This window comes from Pipra filicauda, unplaced genomic scaffold (genome assembly GCF_003945595.2).
Source record: "Pipra filicauda isolate LSUMZ 115617 unplaced genomic scaffold, ASM394559v2 scaffold6_size6359152_pilon, whole genome shotgun sequence".
Classification (NCBI taxonomy): domain Eukaryota; kingdom Metazoa; phylum Chordata; class Aves; order Passeriformes; family Pipridae; genus Pipra; species Pipra filicauda.
This window is the reverse complement of record NW_024104865.1, coordinates 5,452,353-5,471,832: the sequence shown is the minus strand read 5'-3', so window position 1 is coordinate 5,471,832 and position 19,480 is coordinate 5,452,353. Positions and strand designations below refer to the sequence as shown.

General features: G+C 38.3%; 1 protein-coding gene across 1 annotated transcript in view; it reads right to left on the bottom strand.

The window, feature by feature from the left end:
* INO80 (INO80 complex ATPase subunit) overlaps positions 1-19,480 on the bottom strand; it is a 68,079-nt gene that overhangs the window by 23,488 nt on the left and 25,111 nt on the right. The window contains exons 15-25 of the mRNA XM_027750218.2: positions 18,805-18,864; positions 18,094-18,236; positions 16,934-17,018; positions 16,310-16,427; positions 15,204-15,289; positions 14,106-14,273; positions 13,525-13,658; positions 12,643-12,710; positions 11,207-11,300; positions 9,886-10,063; positions 3,334-3,474 (exon numbers count right to left, since the gene is read on the bottom strand). Coding sequence (XP_027606019.2) covers positions 3,334-3,474; positions 9,886-10,063; positions 11,207-11,300; positions 12,643-12,710; positions 13,525-13,658; positions 14,106-14,273; positions 15,204-15,289; positions 16,310-16,427; positions 16,934-17,018; positions 18,094-18,236; positions 18,805-18,864 — 1,275 coding nt within the window. The remainder of the gene's footprint in view (positions 1-3,333; positions 3,475-9,885; positions 10,064-11,206; positions 11,301-12,642; positions 12,711-13,524; positions 13,659-14,105; positions 14,274-15,203; positions 15,290-16,309; positions 16,428-16,933; positions 17,019-18,093; positions 18,237-18,804; positions 18,865-19,480) is intronic.

Here is a 19,480-nt window from a genome sequence, read left to right as displayed (position 1 = left end):
GAAGAAACAGTACAGGAGGTTGTGGAGTTTGATGGTGAACAGCAGGCAGTAGAGTTTGTGCAGAATTAAGTAGGGTGGGAATTAGTGTGATAATGGAACAACTGAAACATTAAACACAGTAAAAGAACCAGATGAAAAGCTTCTATGTATTTGAAGAGGGTTTAGATTTTTGTTCCAGCTTACTCTAGTGTGATATAACTGCTACACATTATATCATGCAAATGAAAACATTTTAACAGCTTAACTAAATTATAAGCAATAAATAGTTTAAATATCACCAGTTTTAAATATTGCAGTTTAGAAGTGTAGGGTGGAGGGAGCAACCCATACTTCAGGACTGCCTGGTATCTTAGATGCTGGCTGTACCCCCCTGAACATTTATCTTTGAGCTAACTGAAAGTAACAGGTATTAAAAAAGATCTACGTGGAAACCTGTGATCCAGACTTGTTTTACAGGAGCTCTTCTCATAGGAATAAATTAATCTCACAGAGGTTTCTCTTTGCAAGGGCAAACAATTGTTTAAACAAATTCATGAGCACAATGACAGTCCAGATTGGAAAAAAAAAACAACGAAAAAGCATACAAAATATTTACAGTAACAGTAAAACCATTGTTTTGCAAGATGCCAAGAGCTATTTTTAAACCAGGCACCCTTATGGGTCTACACACGCAGCCACGTGAAACACTGAAAGGAACTGTGTTAAGACTTTGTACACATTTCCATACCTAAAAGAGTACGTAGCTATCTTGTACTGACACTTCCACTCAAGGCATAGCTCTGACCTTTGTGAGAGAGGTCAAAACCTCTCTCAAAATGCAAAAAATTCAAAATGCAGGCAAATTCTGTCACCTGAATATTGCTGTATACTGCAGATGATGGTACAGACTTAGGTTCTTTAAGAGGCACTATTCACCATCACATTTCAGTTCATATTTCTACACTGAATAGATTGGAACAAGTACTCTTTCAAGCACAGACAACTTGCTATATTGATTTCCAGGACAGCCCTAGGACAGGCAGTCACTACACACAAAACAGAGCAGACAAATTTTTGACACAGAAATATGCCTTATCTACTGAAATCAATACGGAGATTCACACACCAGGATTTTCACAAGAAAAACAAAGTCACTTCATAAGATTCTACAAGCTATGTTTCAGTAATGCCTCACCTAAAGGAAGAGGTAGTAGGAGACAATCTCTATACAAAATCTGTGTGCCTCAGTGCAATTTCTACATTAACAAGAACTAATCTTCCTACGTAACCTGTGTAACACTCACTGACATCTGAGGACACAAGACTATCACTTCTTTTTAAATGCAGACACACATTTCTAGAGCAGAGTCCTGTATCTTTTACATAGCCATACAAAAAAACTCAACACATTTCTGAAACAGACAAAAAAAAAAAATCTTTCATTCAGGCTTGTTCACTCTCCTCCCTCTCCTTTTTGTTGTGGTGCAGTTTTTCAAACTTTTTTTCCCCATGGAGTTTTTTTGGTGTGGTTCTACTCATAACAAAAGGTAAGGTAGTCCTTAGTACACTAAACCTTCCTATGTCAACATATTATTGTCAAACTGATTAATTGCAAGAGTCATGGTTCAGAAATACATCAAAAATATAATGTTAGTGATACATGAATGCATTGCCACCTTACTTAGTTTAGTTAGGGCAATTGTAAAATGCTTCCTGCATTTATCCCCATGCAAAGTTAGCCTTTCAAACATTGCGAGATGCCCAAAATTACTTCTCAATACAATATTCCAGAGTGGCAGAGATCGACTGAAACTAAATCAAACAATTATACTTGAAAAGGAATGAATTAGCTTCTTAATGAGCATGCAAGATCCATCCTCCAAATTACTTTTTCTATGGTTTAGACCTGTCTGTACTCAGGAAAACTGCCTGCATAGAAAGAAAACACTGACTCCCACCCCCAGCTGCTGCATAAACATACACTCCTATTTCTATCATTCGCTCCATTAACTTCCCAAAATTCATCACAGGTCAAACAACAACAGAAGGCTATAGTTTCTGAGAACGTATGTGCTCTTTCTGCTGTTTCAAGTCTTCTACACTTCTGCCAAAAGTTTCTAACAAGCATAAAATTAAGTCTTTGTATTCCTAGGAACAAAATCCCATGTCTACACTTAATCAGTTTTATATACCAGCCAAGCCAAAACAGGTAACTTTTATTCATTAGAATACTGTCAGATATGATCTCTCCTCACCTTTCCCCTCCCCTTCATAGGTAGCCTTCTAAGCCCCTCTCCTCCCTTCCTGCTTGAAGAATTCAACATATTCTTCATCTGTGATGCATATTTAGGTACAAAGAGTGACATATCAAAGGAATCTGAAGGTGAAGTGGGTTTCACAATTTAGTCTCAGAATAACCTGTTGTTCTCAAACCAGGCAGTATGTTGTAACTGGGAGATGGTATTTGACTTTGAGCAGTTCAGTTGGATTCTTGGCCCCTAGAGCTGTTGGCACAGATGAATTCATATTGAGCAGCTGCATGTAGGCAAGAAACACAACGTCCTACTTGCCATCCACTCATCTCCAGATGTGAAAGTATAACTGCACATCATTTGATGATGCCTACAGGAGTACCTTCAATAGTGACTAAGGAATACAACATCTGGATGATCTGGTAATAATAGTACATTTTGTCCAGCTTTGTCAACATTCAACAGCACGGAATACAATAGCCATAGGCTTATGAAGGTCTCTTGTGTCAGCCTAGGAAACTTCAGCTAAATTAATTTCAAAATTCACTTACTAGATGATGGACAACCCTAAGCAGTACCACTTCACATGCAAAAGACTTAGAAAAATGCCAACTTGAGTAATCCTGATATATTGCAATTTGGTGTTTCCTTTTTGGAGCATAAGCTGACACAATGAGAGAAAACAAACATCCTTTCCAAAAAAGCATTGCTCCTCTGCCCACTTCGGCCATCAGAGTTCACCAATCACCTCATTCTGTTCATATCATTACTAAATCTCTCCCTTGGATTACTGGGGAATAATTTACTTAACAATCTCTTTGTAATGTTACTGCTTTCGTATTAGGAGAGAAAGTGAAATCTCTGTATCTCAGAACAACTCCTGTTGGGTGCATCATACAACTTTCCTTTTCTCTTCAGTACACATTCCAGTCACTTCCCCTACGAAAAAATCCACTATTGAATACAGTAGCAAAAGGATATCCTCACAACAATTTTACTAAACCAAAAGAAAGTAATAGATCATTCTTTTCCTAAGACACAACTCTAACAAGATTGAAAACACAATAGAAAATACATAATTTACAACTTAACTTGGACTTACCCGTGGACTGGCTATGCACAGGAAGGACGGCAGCTCAGTCACCTGGCAGCATTGTACACATGAGGTAGCTGATTTCCTTCTATATATGACATGGTCTGAATAGCCAGTAACTGCTTTACAGTGGCTGCTGAACACAAGGTTCTGAAACAAAATTAAAATTAAGAAGTTACAGCGTCTATAAAGAAATACTGCATTTAAACTTTGTACCCACCCATGAGGAAGACAAAGGACATTCACTATATATTTCTCTTTGAAAAAAGAACACTCTACACATCATCTGCAGTGACAATGTATAGGATTTTTGTGTAATTGTCAGAACACCCAAATCCTGAAATGGCTGAAATCAGAATAGCTCATATCAATACTTGTCTTTATGTTCAGCTAGAACAAGAAACAAATTTTTCCTTCTTTGAACCTTTGGACCTTAGTTTTTCTAATGAAGGGAGTACAGGAATATTCTAGTAGGTCTGACCCTCAAGCTGTTTTCTAGCTACTCATTTATCTGTTCTGAATCAAAATGAAATTTTGCAGAGAAAAAAAAAAAGAATCTAAATGCGGCTGGACTGGTACATTTAGACTGAAATCTTTTCCAACCTTTTCTTTCTTTCTTTCCTGTGTAAAAGGGCTCTAAATTTTATACTGAAGACTTTCAAGGTGCTAACATGGTTACTCACACACATGAACATAACCATGTGTAAAACCTGCAATTTGTCACAATTATATCAGTGTCCTTTTCATACAGAAAAATATATTGACTCAGAAGTGGGGTCACTGAGATGACAGTGCAGTTTAAAGAGAGCTCTTTGAAGATGCTCAACTGTACACAACAAAATAACAAAAAATTACATTTTCTTTGCTTGCGTCAGTTATATTTCCTTTTTTATTGTAAATATTTGCATAAATGAAATAAATTGCTTATAGATTAAGCCATTTTTGCCACTTAGTTTTTATTCTGGCTCTTCCTATATTCATAGAGGCCAACGGTTATATATTGTTACATTTAATTGTTTCCTATTAAGACCTTAATAGGTCCTGTTCGGGAGCTGCTTTATGCTGATGATGCTGCCCTCGTCGCCCACACAGAAGTAGCTTTGCAGCGTTTTAACATCCTGCTTTGCAGACACTGCTGAGCTTTTTAGGTTGGAAGTCAGTTTAAAGAAGACAGAAATTCTCTATCAACCTGCACCTCAGGAAGTCTTCCATCATCCCCATATCACCATTGGCGAATCAGAGCTCAAATCAGTCCACCACTTTAATTACCTAAGTAACCTCACTCCCTGGATGGTAAGATTGATGGAGAGATAGACAACAGGTTAGCAAAGGCATATAATGCCTTCAGAAAACTCCATAAAAGAGTTTGGCGAAATAAACACCTGAAGAAAAGTACAAAGATCAGTGTTTACAGAGCCATAGTGCTGTCTACTCTTTCATATGGTTCCAAATCATGGGTCATCTACCGCCACCACCTGTGACTCCTAGAACGCTTCCATCAACTCCTCCATACAAGCCTAAACATCCACTGGTCAGATTATGTGACTATCACGTCTGTTCTAGAACAAGCAGCAGTCACAAGTATTGAGGCCATGTTGATGAGAACACAGCTGCGATGGGCAGGGCACGTCTCCAGGATGAAGGACCACCGCCTCCCTGAGATCTTGCTTTACGGTGAACTTGCCACTGGCTGCCGCATGAGAGGAGCCCCAAAGGGAAGATACAAGGATTCCCTGAAACAACATCTCAGCCTTGGCCATATTGATCAACGTAACTGGTCTACTCTGGCCTCCAATCGGGAGGTCTGGAGACACACCATCTATAACGCTGCTGCTTCATTTGAGAACGCACGCAGGGTCACTCTTGAGGAGAAAAGACAACGCAGAAAGAATCATGTCTTGCAGAATATACCACCTAAGGAGTCTTTCTGCTGTGCCTTTTGCAACCGGACGTGTCTATCTCGTATTGGCCTTTTTAGTCACCAGCGCACTTGTAACAAACGTGGGTAGAGCCCTCCCCAAATCTTTGTTTGCGAAGCCTAGCCATGATAATTGTTTCCTATAGTATGCAGACCATTATTCTGCTACAATAGGTAACAAGCAATAATTTTAGATGCATTAAGCATCCACTGCCATAGGATCACAGGATGTGCCCTCCTGGAAATTCTAGCAGTTCACTTAAGTAAAGGGTAAACAGGATCTAAAGCTTTGGCTGCCCCAGTTCCTAATGAACCAAAATTAATTGCATGCTACTTTTACTTTACAGAGCTTCCCAATATTCTAAAATCCCAGTGTTTGAAGTTCTAAACATCTGGGTACATGATAGAGGCACAGTCCTTGTATGCCATGTCATACCCCGGATATACACATTTCTATACATGTCAAAAAATGCTAGAAAACATCCACAGTAGGAGTCTACTATGGATAAGGCATTCTGGGGTCTTTTTATTTCCAGATGTAGATTCACTGGGCAAGATGCAGATGGCTAGCATGTATCATTTGGAACCTGCTGACAAGTGAGAAAAGTAGTCTTACTGTACATACATGCTAGAGTCAAGCCTAGCACATAAGCACGTCCTTCAGCTGCTGCCAGTGTGACTTATGGTCTGGAGCTGGCACAAATTAAGTTCATACTCACCGAACATCTGCTCCTCTATATAAAAGGCGAGAGCAGAAAGAGCTGACAGTAGCCTTTCACTGATACTCAGCAGTGCTAAAAAGCACAGGTCAAAGCTTGGGCCACACTGGATAATGTGAAGTGATCCCAAAAACAGACCAAAAACATGCTCTTACTTAGCTGGCAATTCTTTATCAGTAACACTGGCTTGAGCAACAACTGCTTCACATGTTTATTCCTGTCCCTCCAGAGCCCCTTCTTGTTGGCCTAGCTGTCTGTACTCATTAAGATGCTGATCAAGATGAAAACAAACCACTGTGTCTCCACTCCAAGTGAGTTTTGTGATGTATTTCATCACCTGGTAAAACAGGCGGTGTGCTGAAACAACAGAGTGGGAATCACAAGGCTGGAGTATGTAGCTGTGGACAACAGATGTGAACTCTGGCTTACTCATGTGAGGACCAGAAACGGTGGAAACAAATCACCACAACTGCTGCTGAAAAGGACAAGTCCTTCCTCATGGTATATTTGTGCTACTTCTTGTGCTAGTTTTGTCTCCTGTCACACATCTTCAGAAGTCTATTTAGCTACGCATCTAATAAAATAAATTCAACAGACATGAAAATACAAAGTTTACTGCAGTTGGCTCATACGAGGATGTAATAGTGCATGCTCACATCAGCACAGGCAGGATTCAATATCTGGGAGTAGAGAAATGACAGTAAGAGTCCAAGGGGAAGACTGACACAGCAATAGCAGGCTACTAGACAGACCCAGAACAACTGCGTTAGCTCAAAGTCCCTCTCTTTCCCACCCCTGGACCACACACTGGGGTACAAGGTGATTTATGAAGAGGAATCAGCATTGCATGGAGTCACAAGAGCTTTCCAGTAAATCTAACGACAGCAAGCACTGGCATACTGATTGTGACTCTCATCACTAGAGGGGTTTGGTAACTATTTCCTGGAAAGTGAAAACACAAGAAATGGACAGAGAGGAAGTTAACAAACTGTAATTCCAAACCTATGCAAGTTTGTTACTTAATTCTCTTTTGGAAGGCAACATCAAAGACCCATCAAAGATGGCTTTGGTCCAACTGAAGTACCCAGGAAGAAGCATAAAGGAAAACTTCCAAGAAGGTATCCAAAATATGAGAAAAATACTTGTACCTAGGCAATTATCCGGCTTTGAGCACCAGATTTCTGTATACAAATTACGAGCAGGTCACATAAGAAACATCCCTCGAATTCAAACATATGCACCTGCTAAGTATTCATGAATAGAGCAGTCACCAGATATAACAGGGACAGTGGAAACCCGCTTCCTATCAGTCATACATGGAAAAGACTGCGTAAGGTTACAGAACTGAACACAGTCACAGCTCTGAAACGGATCATATACCTTAGTACAATAAAGCCAAGAACTAAAGAGCAGGATTATTAAAAACCAAGAATGTAAACACCTACTAAAACTACGCAATCCAAAGAAACTGTTGAAAGAGGCTCTCATATATTGCAAACATAATGTGGGGCATGCTATCAGCATCTTAAGCCCATTAACATTCCTAATTTCTTAACAGAAATTAGGAAAGCAAAGGAGAGACGAGTTCACCTGAACAGAGCAGATTTTATATTGATTTAAGGTATATAAGCTAATACACAAGGTATGGAGGTGCTGAGCAATGGGAATGAAGATTCCTCACAATGAGAGGGATTTCTGTGTTTACATGAAGAAATTCATACTGTCTTTAGACAGATGTTACCTCAATTTTGGAAATATCCATTAAAAATAAATGTGGGGTTTTTTCTACTTAGTTTGTCTCTTACATCGGAAATGCTGATCTGAGCGGTTAAGAAAAGCCTTTCCAGATTTATACCATTTCCTTTTTCCTCTTTTCTCACCCTCCCCAATCCTTACATGTTACTATCTTATGAAGCCTCAGGGGAACCCTTGGGAAGTTTTACATCAAAAGTTTCTTAAACTAAGAAGAGTTAGTTCATACTAAATTTAAAAGAGTTAGTTCATTTTCACTCATGATAATGTGTGGTACTAAAAGACAGGCATGTTAAGGGCAGTTTGTTTTTCAACTGTCCTTTTGGTTTTGTGCTATCTACCCCCCCGTTTTTTTAAGGTGTTCTAAACGTAAGCTGTGCAAACAAAAGTCTGCAAACATAGCTTATTTTGAAGTGACTTCAGGTGGCAATTTATCTAACATGCAGGTTAGAAAACAGCTCTAAAGAAACTGTCATAACTGTAGGGCTACACTCCCTTTAGATTTAGTGGGGTTATCACAAATGCACAGTATTGCACACACTGATGAACTCTGCTCCTCAGCTGGCTGTTTTCTGTGTAGAATGTATTACAACAGTGATTAGCTACACACAGTCGCAGCACTGGGACTCCCTGAGACACGAGGAATGATATCTTCAAAGAACAGAAATTATTTGGAGAAACCAAATTCATGTTTAAATCTGGCCAGGCTGTGGTATAGGAGGGTTTGTAGCCTATCCAAATGCTTTACATTTACTTGTTAATATTAAAACCTACACATGCATATTCCATGCCTTGTATTTAGTATCTGTAATCTTAACCCATCTTCTGTCCTTTAGAAAATTTAATGACTTTTATTTTGATATTTATACACACTAATCCAAAGGCTGTGTAAGGATCTAGATTGCCTTTCTACATATGTAAAAATGAATGCTATCTTCTGTAAGTGCACACAATTTCTACCATCTTCTACTTATTTATTGTTAGGTTGCCACACTTATGACATCACACAAATTTTCCTTAACCACACCAATGAGAGGACAGAGCTACAGTATATCTCAGAAGTAAGCATCACACATTCACTACAGAAACAGCTGAATGTAATCTCAAAAAAACTAACTGAAAGCAAATCCATATAGCATAGACATTTTATGAAGCTAGGTATGGAAATGCAGAATTGAAACACCAGCACAGCCAGAGTTAACTGCTAGCTTGCTCTTTGTTTGGTAACCAGGACTCATTTTGTTGGCTTTGCTGTTAACGCTGCAAAACATGACACCAAGTCCAAGGTTGCTTTCCTACTGCTTATGCGTCTTCAATTTCAACTTCCTTTGCACAATATTCAATTGAATTCTGGCTATCTCCTTTCCCCTTCCACACTCATGAGCAGAAGCAATATTCCCTAGAGAAATTTGGCACGATCTCACTGTTTCAGAAAAGATTTTTTTACTGCATATCTGCTAACTGCCCTAGATGCTTTCCTGACTCTATGCTAGCACTTTCGTGAACTTACTTCCCAGTGAACTGAATCAATGGAGCTATAACCTAACTCAGGAAATCAACTGCAATTTAGTCATAAAAAGACAAAATCTTCACACATATCCCAGGTAAGAGATTAGCAAAAATGATCTTCCACTACACAGTAAGTTGAATACATCTGGAGTCTACCAGACAGCAGCAGAAGCAAATTTTAAAGTAGAAATACACCACTACGGTGCTTGTCCACCAACTCTAAAGCACTGCCAGCCTCCTCTATTTTTCTCAGTTGCTGCAATCATGTGCTGAGTTTGACAAGAAAAGAGTAGTTTCAGTCAGAAAATGAGCACCCTACACGTAGAAAAACACTACAAAACTTTAGGCTTATATTTAGAATTCATCCCTGACAAATCAGAAGTCTAGTTCTGTTGCTCCAGTAATATTTTTAAGTCTTCTAATTCAACTGATTTATTTATTACAGCAAGTTTTGAAATGTATCACCACATGGGAGCGAGACAGCAGTTAAACTATTTTTCTGTTCAGCACTCTGAAGTCCATTAACTATATCTAATGAAGCAGACAAAAAAGTCATCGTATTTCCAAATTTGTTTTCCCTGTTTTATAAGGATAGAAAAGTTTTCATCATTTCTCACTCGTGAGGATTTGCTACTGTCTCTAAATCACAGAAATTTTGCTTACCTGCAGCAAAGTGCAGCTGTGCAAGTTAGGGAAAGACAGTGGAAAATTTACATCAAGTAAGAAATCCCTGTTCCTCAGAAAACATGACCCCTGCTCTTTCTCCTCTTCTGTCTCCATCCAGAAGCGCATGTGATGGAGCCTGTACGATGCTTTCAGAGACAGGAAAAGAGCTAACCATCTGAAACAAAACACAGCAGATGCATTCACCGCTTTGTGAAAGAAAGGCTTGAGTATATTTACAACATAACTCTATTTGACAGAAATGGGTTCTTTTCAGAATTTCAGGCTTACAGTGTCCTTACTTAGAGAGAGTAATTTTTGCTAGACATCTTCTAATTATATTACTCTTAATTTTTTCTAAGGTGGCTTAACTGAATCTAAGGGATTAAATCAGGATACACTTTGAAGCACTTCTTCTGAAAGGGTCAAGCCCGAGTTAGCCACTACTATTTAAAATTGCACTATGGTTTCTCTGTAAATTGCTCGATATACAAATTATTCACAACAACATGGTGTAACGAATGCAGAATTTATCTTAAAGACCATTCAGATACATCAAGAGAAATCTGTATTGTTATTGAAATGCAGTCAAGAAACAGTAATCCAAAACAACCAGAACAATAAAAGAATATTACACTTACAAAGCTCTAAGCAAAACATCTCTATTTATTAATAAAGACTAGCTTTCAATCTCAAATTTCTTACAGCCATTACCTAACTACACTCAGAGTCCATTACAGAGTACACTATAACTTAAACAGATCACCTCCCCTTCCAAGATAAAACAGTTAATGATGCTATAAACACATAGTTTAAGCCTACACCTCAGAATTCCATTCCATACTAAAAACAAGATGTGGAAAGTAGACAACATGGCTCAGAGCTGAAGAACAACTATAACAACACAAGCTTATTCCACTTGTGTTTAAAATGTACACTCAAGTGCAACTCGTAAGCACTGCAATAAACCGGCCTTCAGAAGTCTGGATTTTGCACTCGATAACGCCAGCAGCCTACAGTGTGATCCTAAGCAAAGTCTCCCATTGCCCTTTCACCATCTTGTGTATTTACAATGTCAAATCTTTGTTAATACAGGTTTTCTTTTGACAGAGGCATAAAAATTGCATTGCATAATTGGTGCCCGATACCCAGAGGAACACTCTAAAAGTTGCTCTAGTATTAGATAATGATAGACAAATGATAATATTAGGAGACATCGAAAATGCAGGTTTACAGAGAGATGCTTCCGACATCACTTGTATTATTTGTAATTACAAAAAGAGGGGGGAAAAAAGATGGGGGGGTGAGAAGTTGTCCTCACCTGGCTAAATGTCCCTGATTCATAAGATTTGCCATTTCTGCTGGAGAGACATCAATAAACCGGAGGAAAGAAAAACAGCTTTCTTCATTGATGCCTACATCACAGAAATACTGAAGTTAGGCAAACACATTTCACAGACACTCATAGCTGAAAACAATAAACTTACTTCATGAATTCAAGATGCACATTCTCTGACACATGACAAATCTAGGTGCATGAACAGGTGATCCTAATTTAATCTCCATCTCTTAGAAATACTGAAAATTCAATTCACCTGACTCCACATTCCAGTTCATTTTCCAGTTTGGGTAAGAGAAGGGCATTTACCAAAAAAGAGAAATGCATTCTAGACCCAACTGCAGCCAGTAAGGACATATGTTTCACTTAGTAAGAATCAACAGGTAGCATGCATGTTTGCAAATTTGAACATGTATCTGCCCGACAGCTGACCAGAACACGTGTACCTCAGGATGTCTGCCTCACATGCTTCCTCTCATCCATCCAGTCAAATGCATCGCAAGGAGATGCAGGAATTGGTAGAGGAAAGCTTTTCAGCCCCACCCATGTGCACTGCATAGCCCCAATACCATCCATATATTTTAATTTTTTTAACATTTATACAAAAATTATATTCCCAAGATTATTTTCCTTTCATGGTATGCCAAAAAGGGTCTCCAAGAAAAAGCCTGTTATAAATACCAAAACAAACAGAAACCAGAATAATCAGCAAGAAATACAGAAGTTAGAAAGTTACAGAGAAGTACAGGCTCCTGTAGCTGCATCTGGTTCTTCTTACTTGTAAAGGGGTTTGCACAGCTGAATAGGTCCATGCTAACAGATTTCAGCATAGCAATGCAGCTGATATCTCTCCTGGTTTTTACTCTTTTTGTACAGTAAAAACTCAGTAGCCTGAGTGATCTAATTGGCTCTTTTAGCAAAAATATTCAATTATCTAAAATGATAAATTGTATCTGTCAATATGAGCAGCTCATGTGGGATTTTTGCTCTTTGATAGATCCTGGGTCACTTGCATCTCATCCACTTTTTAGTTGAAAGAGAAGTTGGCCATTTAAGGTACAACACAGAACGTACTGAAATGAATCCAAGATTTTTCAAAATTGAATCCGTGAAAAATTCACAGCACTAATCTCTTGAAGAAAGTTAAAACAAGACAGACTGAATTGAACAAGATACTGCAGTAGGATTAAGCAGTAACTAAATGACAAGTTGTCCACAGATTATTTTTTCATCTGTTTTCCATCAGTGAGGAACTATATGTACAAGCACAAAGGCTAGCAAAATTATAACAAGTTCTGATTAGATTATCTCAGAGGACTAACTAATCTGGCCTCTCAGTCCCTCTCCCTGAATAAGACATATTAGAACATCACACACCAGTGTGCAACCCAACTTGCTTCCTGAGACTGTAAACCTACCCTTCCTATGGAAGAGAGACTGCTGTATGTGGTCTGGTGCAAATGGCGAAAGTAAAACCCGTAACCACCTGAAAATGAAAGAAACAAAACCAAACAAGATCACTGAGAAGGTGTTAATACATAAAATGTTCAATCACACAATCAGCAGAAGATACAGAGTAACCATTTGCTTCTTCACTGTAGGTATTTTAGTGCTCTCAGTACCTGGAATTGCACGGTCGTAGGAGAAAAGTATCATCAGTCTACATGCACTGCTGCTTATTTGACACTGAGACACACCATTGTTCTGGAACTGCATTATACGTTTTAGAACAGCTAGCCTGATCTTCACATGTATATTTCTGATCTCCTTCCCGAGCATTTCTCATAACTGAATACAAACAAACAAAATCAAGAACTGCCACAATTGGCAAGAATAGCAAACTGCACTTGGGCAGATTCTGTTCATCCAAGGTAATCATTAAAAGCTGTCATGGCACTAGCAGATGCTCATGATATATACAGCATCTCAGAACAGACAGATACTGACAGCTTCCTTGCACGTAAAAACTCACCAAAGAGAAATCAAGTGGGTTTTTTAGGTTTTAAGAATTCTTTTAAAACTTAATTCTATTACATATCATCAGCAACAACTCTAAATTCTTTTTCCTGGCTTTCTTATTCAATCAAAGGGATATTCTATGATTAGGATTCCACCAAAATAGAGTATCAGTATCAGATGTTTAACAGCTGAATGACCAAAAGAAAACTAGGAATGAGCTGCTCAGCCAATGTTATTTAAATACATCAGGTAAGGGAGTTAATTAGCACTTACAAAGCTAAAATAAGTCTAAGTAATAATACTAAATACGCTAAACTGGACAGTAAGTGGAATAAGCTTGCCTGTCCCGTGAGTGGTTAAAGACCCTGATCTGTCCATGACGGTAGATGAACTTGGAAATCTGGTATGGCTTTAGGAAGATGTGAAATGGAGACCAAGTTTCTTGTCTTTCAAACAGCTCTGGGTGATTGCACACCTGTCAGAAAGAGAGTATGTCAAATGCTGAGAGCAACTATTTAGTCCAATGCAGCATTTACATCCCAAATCAACTATGACTATTGATCACTAAAACTTTAGTACTGATTAATGTTGCATGACTATTTTAGTATATCTGCTCAGATTTGCATAGGGTATCATATCTTTCCCTATTCATTTAATGGTATTGCCTCTTCTTCCCAAGTGAATAGCTTTCTTCAACAATCAATTTGTAACCAAACCAGATAGCAGCTGCATGCACCATTTGGCTAAAGCTCTTCTACTCCAAACATCATGCTACACTACACCCGAAAGGCAACTGAACTGCAAGCAAATTGGCTTGCCATTCCCAGAATTTTTTTATATGGTGTTTTCTAGAAACCATATTTTATTTCTGTGCTAATGAATGATTATACTTTTCAAAAGTTATTAATTAAAATAGCCTTACCTTCCTGAACTGCATGACTAGATTCATGAGACTACTAGTGGTGGTCTGTGCTTGCTGAGTAGTGCCCATTGATGATTGCAGGAGGTCATCAATAGAGATTTTATTTTTCAGAGCTTGGTACAAGAGCTTCTGTCGACTTGTCTGCTGGCAGTACATAAGAATTTCAATCTGCAAAATGATAATGAACATTTAGCCTTTTCTGTCTGCAATGAAGATAGATCGGTATATCGGTACACGTGAAGCTGAGAGAAATGCATCTTGAGGAAAGAATAACTTTCTCAAAAAATACTTTTATGGGCAGTTGCATTCAGATCTGTATTTCAGGACCCAACCCAGGAAGGACTTAATCAATAAGTGTGTTTTGGAAGGCCTGGGTAATAATGTGGGAGACAGACCTTTAAAAGTATGTGAACACAACTAAGTGAACGGATAGATTCTTAAGAAGCTGGGAAACCACTGCACCTGCAGCTGATTAGTTCTAAATCTGACTTCAGTTTTACTATCCTAGGGTTAAAATGCTACCCTCTGAGAGCCCATGATAAGGAGTGTCAGAAGCATAACAACAGTGTCTGTGGAAGTCCATTGAAATGAATAATCACATCAGAAGAAAGTAGATGTCTCTTAGCCAAGGGTCCCAAAACCAGGGGACTGTTAACCACAAGATCATCCAAGTATTGCTAATATGCATGTGAAATTAAAAGACTAACAAGAGAGAAGAGTATGATGTTGCCACAACGTATTTCTCACTCTGTACAGGCAAGCAAAAAAATCCTAAACCCATGCCAAATCCTTCACAAAGGCAACTGGAAACATTTTATCATCCAATCATTGCTGTATCAATCTCCTTCACTGCCATTAGTGATATTTCTGTCAACTTAATCAGGCTTAAAGGTCTTTGGCTTGTAATTGTTAACAAAATCGGTAAGAAAAGTTTATTCATTATTTTCACATCTAATGACAATGCTGAGATGTGGTGCCAGAAACTGAAGGTCTGTGAAAAGTCTACAATCAAATTTCAGGTATGCAGACTGACAAAACCAGATTAGAGCTATGGCAATACACTTATGATACTCACTCCAGATAAATACTTTTTCTCACCTTATCTGACAATTCATTTTCCACATCCTTCTTGATTCTTCTCAACATGAAAGGCTTCAGGATCATGTGTAAGCGGGATAGCTGGTCTGAAATACAAGGAAGAGGAAAGAAGGAACATTTACCTCACTACGGAAGAAAATTATATGGTGTTTTATCACAAATTAAGTCCCTTACTGCTCAGCCACTACCCCCCAGATGAGTTCTTAAAGCATAGAGTTGAGTATTTCTCTGTTGATTTTTCTTAAGCGAGTGCTGTGCTACAGTGTTTAGCCTAGGAATCTAAATATTTGCTTCAAAGAATGAACTTCTAAAGCCCTTTATACTCTCCATATATCCTCTGGGCTGAACAATATGGGCTTACATTTATCACCCACTGTTACTGAAGAAGAAAGTTTCTGATGAGCCATTGCTAATTCATGCAAAGAGATCATTACAATTTTAAGTTTTGCTCCCCCCAGATTATAGCATCACAACAACAGGTTATACTGCATTGACAGACAACTGCAGTCTTTTACAATAATCTTTGTAAAAACAAAGTTCTGGGAGCTTGAAAATTCTTAAAACCTTATTTTTGTGACAAGTTCTCAGCTGCACTGTGTTCTATTAGAATCACAAACCAGCTGTTTTACCTAACTAGATTGTCCTACATAACTATCGCCTAAAATTTACTGAGAAGATTTTTTTTTTTTAAGAATTTTTATGCTTTTCTTCTGGAGCTCAAAAGATATTTAGTGCTTTGTGTCACATTATGTCTAGAGCTTGTAACACAATCAGGAGATCTCCAAGATAATGTGCTCTGTAGAAACTTAAAATTACTTAATATATTTATTCTTCTGTGCTTGGTATGGAGAAGGGCTGAAGACAAGTAGCAAATCAACATTTTCACTACATGTTTTTTTATTCATTACACATGCTACATTATAATCAGAAACACAAACTTTGACATAAACTATGGACAACAGTCCAGTAATATTTCAATCCCATTATGCACCCTCTACTTTAGATGTCGTTTCTCATATAAAAAATGAGAAAGTTTATTCATTATTAGTTGGAAAAGGCAACAGATTTTTAATATAAAAATAACAAGAGTTACACACTGCACTCACTCTCATCAATGGCAGATTTGTTCTCTGCATGGCTCTCTATGTCCTTAGAAAACCACTCATTGAACTCTTCATGGGAATCAAACAGCGTTGGCATGATAAAATGCAGCAGGGCCCACAGCTGAAGAAGAGGAGGAAACACTGGGTCAGCAAAAGTCATCCTACTGTGGACAAGGTAATTGGGGATCCCAAACTCTTGCAGCTCTTCATGAGCAAGATCACTTTACTAGATCATGTGACATGGCAAAATGAAACAAAAAGCCAGCTGCATTCTCTTCCCCCCTCCCCTGAAAAATGCCATACATATCAACTTAACAAAACCCCATCAGAAAGCAGTGAGAAACACAGCACAATTACTACAGTCAACAGAAGGAAAAGTCACTAGAATTAGATTTCATCCTGTAATCCAGGTATTACTTCAGATATCTTTAGTTTTATTTTTATTTGAATGTGTGGCAAGTTTCCAAATTCTTCCTCCCAGAGATGATCCCATGTTTGTTTGCCAGTGGTTTGCTACAAGCATAATCCCACAACCACACAAATACAACAGGTTTCTCAGCAGCTCACATACATTTAGTATGTATTCTTGTTTTAAAGAGAAGTGCACTCTTGTGAGCTCCCACATACCTCAGCCATCGTGTTCTGGATTGGGGTCCCAGTCAGCAACAATCTGTTTCGACACTGGAACTGCAGTAGGATCTTCCAACGAACACTGATAAATAAAAGTAAGAAAAACCATTAAAACTCCTGTAGAAGGATATGAAAATAAGGTCTTTTAAGACCAATTGCTTCCAATAAGTTTCCCAAATGATTTTTGGAGGTCACTGGATAAAACTATTACAGCTGTTTCCCAGTCTTTCAAAAGACAACTACGGGAAGAAGCAGCCTTTTGCAAATGTGAAAAAAAATGCACAGTTTATTTAATTTATCTAAATACCTTTTTGCTAATTTTTAAAGCAAATGCTTGGATACTAATAAAATGTCATAATCAGAATAACTAGCTTCCCAAAAGAAACCGTTATTTTCAATCAGAATGTCATGCATTTTTCAGATGTTACAAGAGGAATTCCTGTGTATGGGCTACTGTGGCAGGAGTGCTGAGCTATACATTACAATCCTCTTAAAGGGGAGGTTTCCAAAGAATGCTGAAGAGACAGACTTTGGTCAGAAAGAGCCTGCACCTAAAGCAGTCTTGAACTTACTCTGTACAGTGGCAACTTGGACAAAGGTTATGGGAAAGCAATTACAGAAGTAAAGAGGGACAAATCCATTACTTGAAAACAAACAGAAAGCTTTCTGGCATAGAGTCTTATGACACAGATTGGGCTTTATTGCAGCCAACAGTTTTCACAGGGTTCTGACCTTCATTCATGTCTGGAAGTGCCACTGAATAAGGAATCAAAACACTTTTAATGGAGCCAATATAAGCAATATATGCTAAAGACTACAGACCACTCAGCAGGAAGAATTCTGTGAGTAGTCAGGAAAGAAAGTACATGGTATTTCACGCTGTTTTGTTTAACTGTCTTGTACTCCATACATGCTTCTGCTTCACAATTACTTTTTAATTACACTTTACATATTTGGAAAAGGAAAATCTAAATACAGAAACCCTAACGGATCAATCCAGTGTCAAAGAGTTATACAGATACTGAACTACGGTAGACACCTACAGGGTCTCATGTATGTCAGTTTTAACTTCTATCCCCATGATAATTTGCGTTCTCTTGATATTCCTACAACAGGTTGATACAGAGAGAAGATTTTGTTTCCAGTTAGTTTATTACCTGGAGCTACTTTTGAGTGCTTGTGCTTCATCCAGAACCATATACTGCCACTTCACTCGCTGGAAATACTTCACATCCTGTACTACCAGCTGATAACTGGTAATTACCACGTGGAAAGGAGCATCCTGAGTATACAGTGTCTTCTATAACCACAAAGGGAGAAACAAATATCCACATAATGTAAATACATTTTCCAGAGTTCACTGTAATTTCAGACTTCTGTTTTACAATCTTTTCTCATTATTACTGCATTTTCCCCAGCTGACTTTTTTTAATTAATTACAGCACAGTTATTCAACTGGTGGACCTGGACTTCAGCCGATTAGTCCCTGAACAATTTCAGATGCTTTTTAATGTGTGAGACAAGACCTGGGCACTGAACCCTACAAAATTCTGTTGTTAAATCAGGGACAATCTGACAGGCCTGCAGGGATTCTGGATTAGGGCATCCTGAGTTAGGTTACTCAAACAGAATAAACAGTCCTTGACACTGAAACTTCCTGCTTTATTAGCAGAGCTCTAGTTTCTTTAGCTGAACTCCACACTGCAATGAATTGCTCTTCAGCACAAGGGAAGCCTTCTACCTCATTATCTTAATGAAAGCGCTACTACAAGGATGAAGAAATTGAACTCTGTATCCACACATCGTTTAGCTTGGTGACGTTAGCAACAGTTTCTGGTGTACTCTGCACAAAGTCATGCTGGTATTACCTGACTCCAGAACTTCCTGATCACCTTTCTATCATGGGGATTTCCCCAGTATGGTAGCACCTGGAACAGTAAAAGAATAGAAAGACATTACTTTCAAATAAAGACACCTGCTCCAGAATTTTATACTCTGTATTCTACAAAATGACAAAGACAGACCTCTTTCTGCAAAACAACAAAAACAGAAATTATTTTTCTTAATGCAGAGAAAAATCAGAAAGCATTTAAAAATACTTCCAAACAGAGCATTCCAGGCAAAGGTATCAAGCAACTTGAGACCTGATGAAGCTATGCTGAGAATCTGAAAATGCCCAGCAGCATGTTACACCTTCTAGCCAGGTTTTTCTAAAAATTAAAGATGATACTTTGCTTATGGCAGAAAGAGGTTTACTCTCAGCTACTAAAGTTAAACCTCGAGGACTAGAGGGCTTGTTGTCCTGTTTAACATCTCCCATTGTCTTGTTGGTTTTCTATTTCAGAACTGACCTCCAAAACCTGAGATAAAGTTAAAACATCTGGCCTGGATATATTTAATGGAAGAATTTTAAAAGAAAGCACTACTGCCAGAGAAATTTGTTAAACCATTTATAGCTCAAAATTTCATGGCTCCTATTACTGAGGACAGATCTTTGCAGAGCGCTGACTCCTGTCACTGGTTAATAACATTGTACTGCCATCT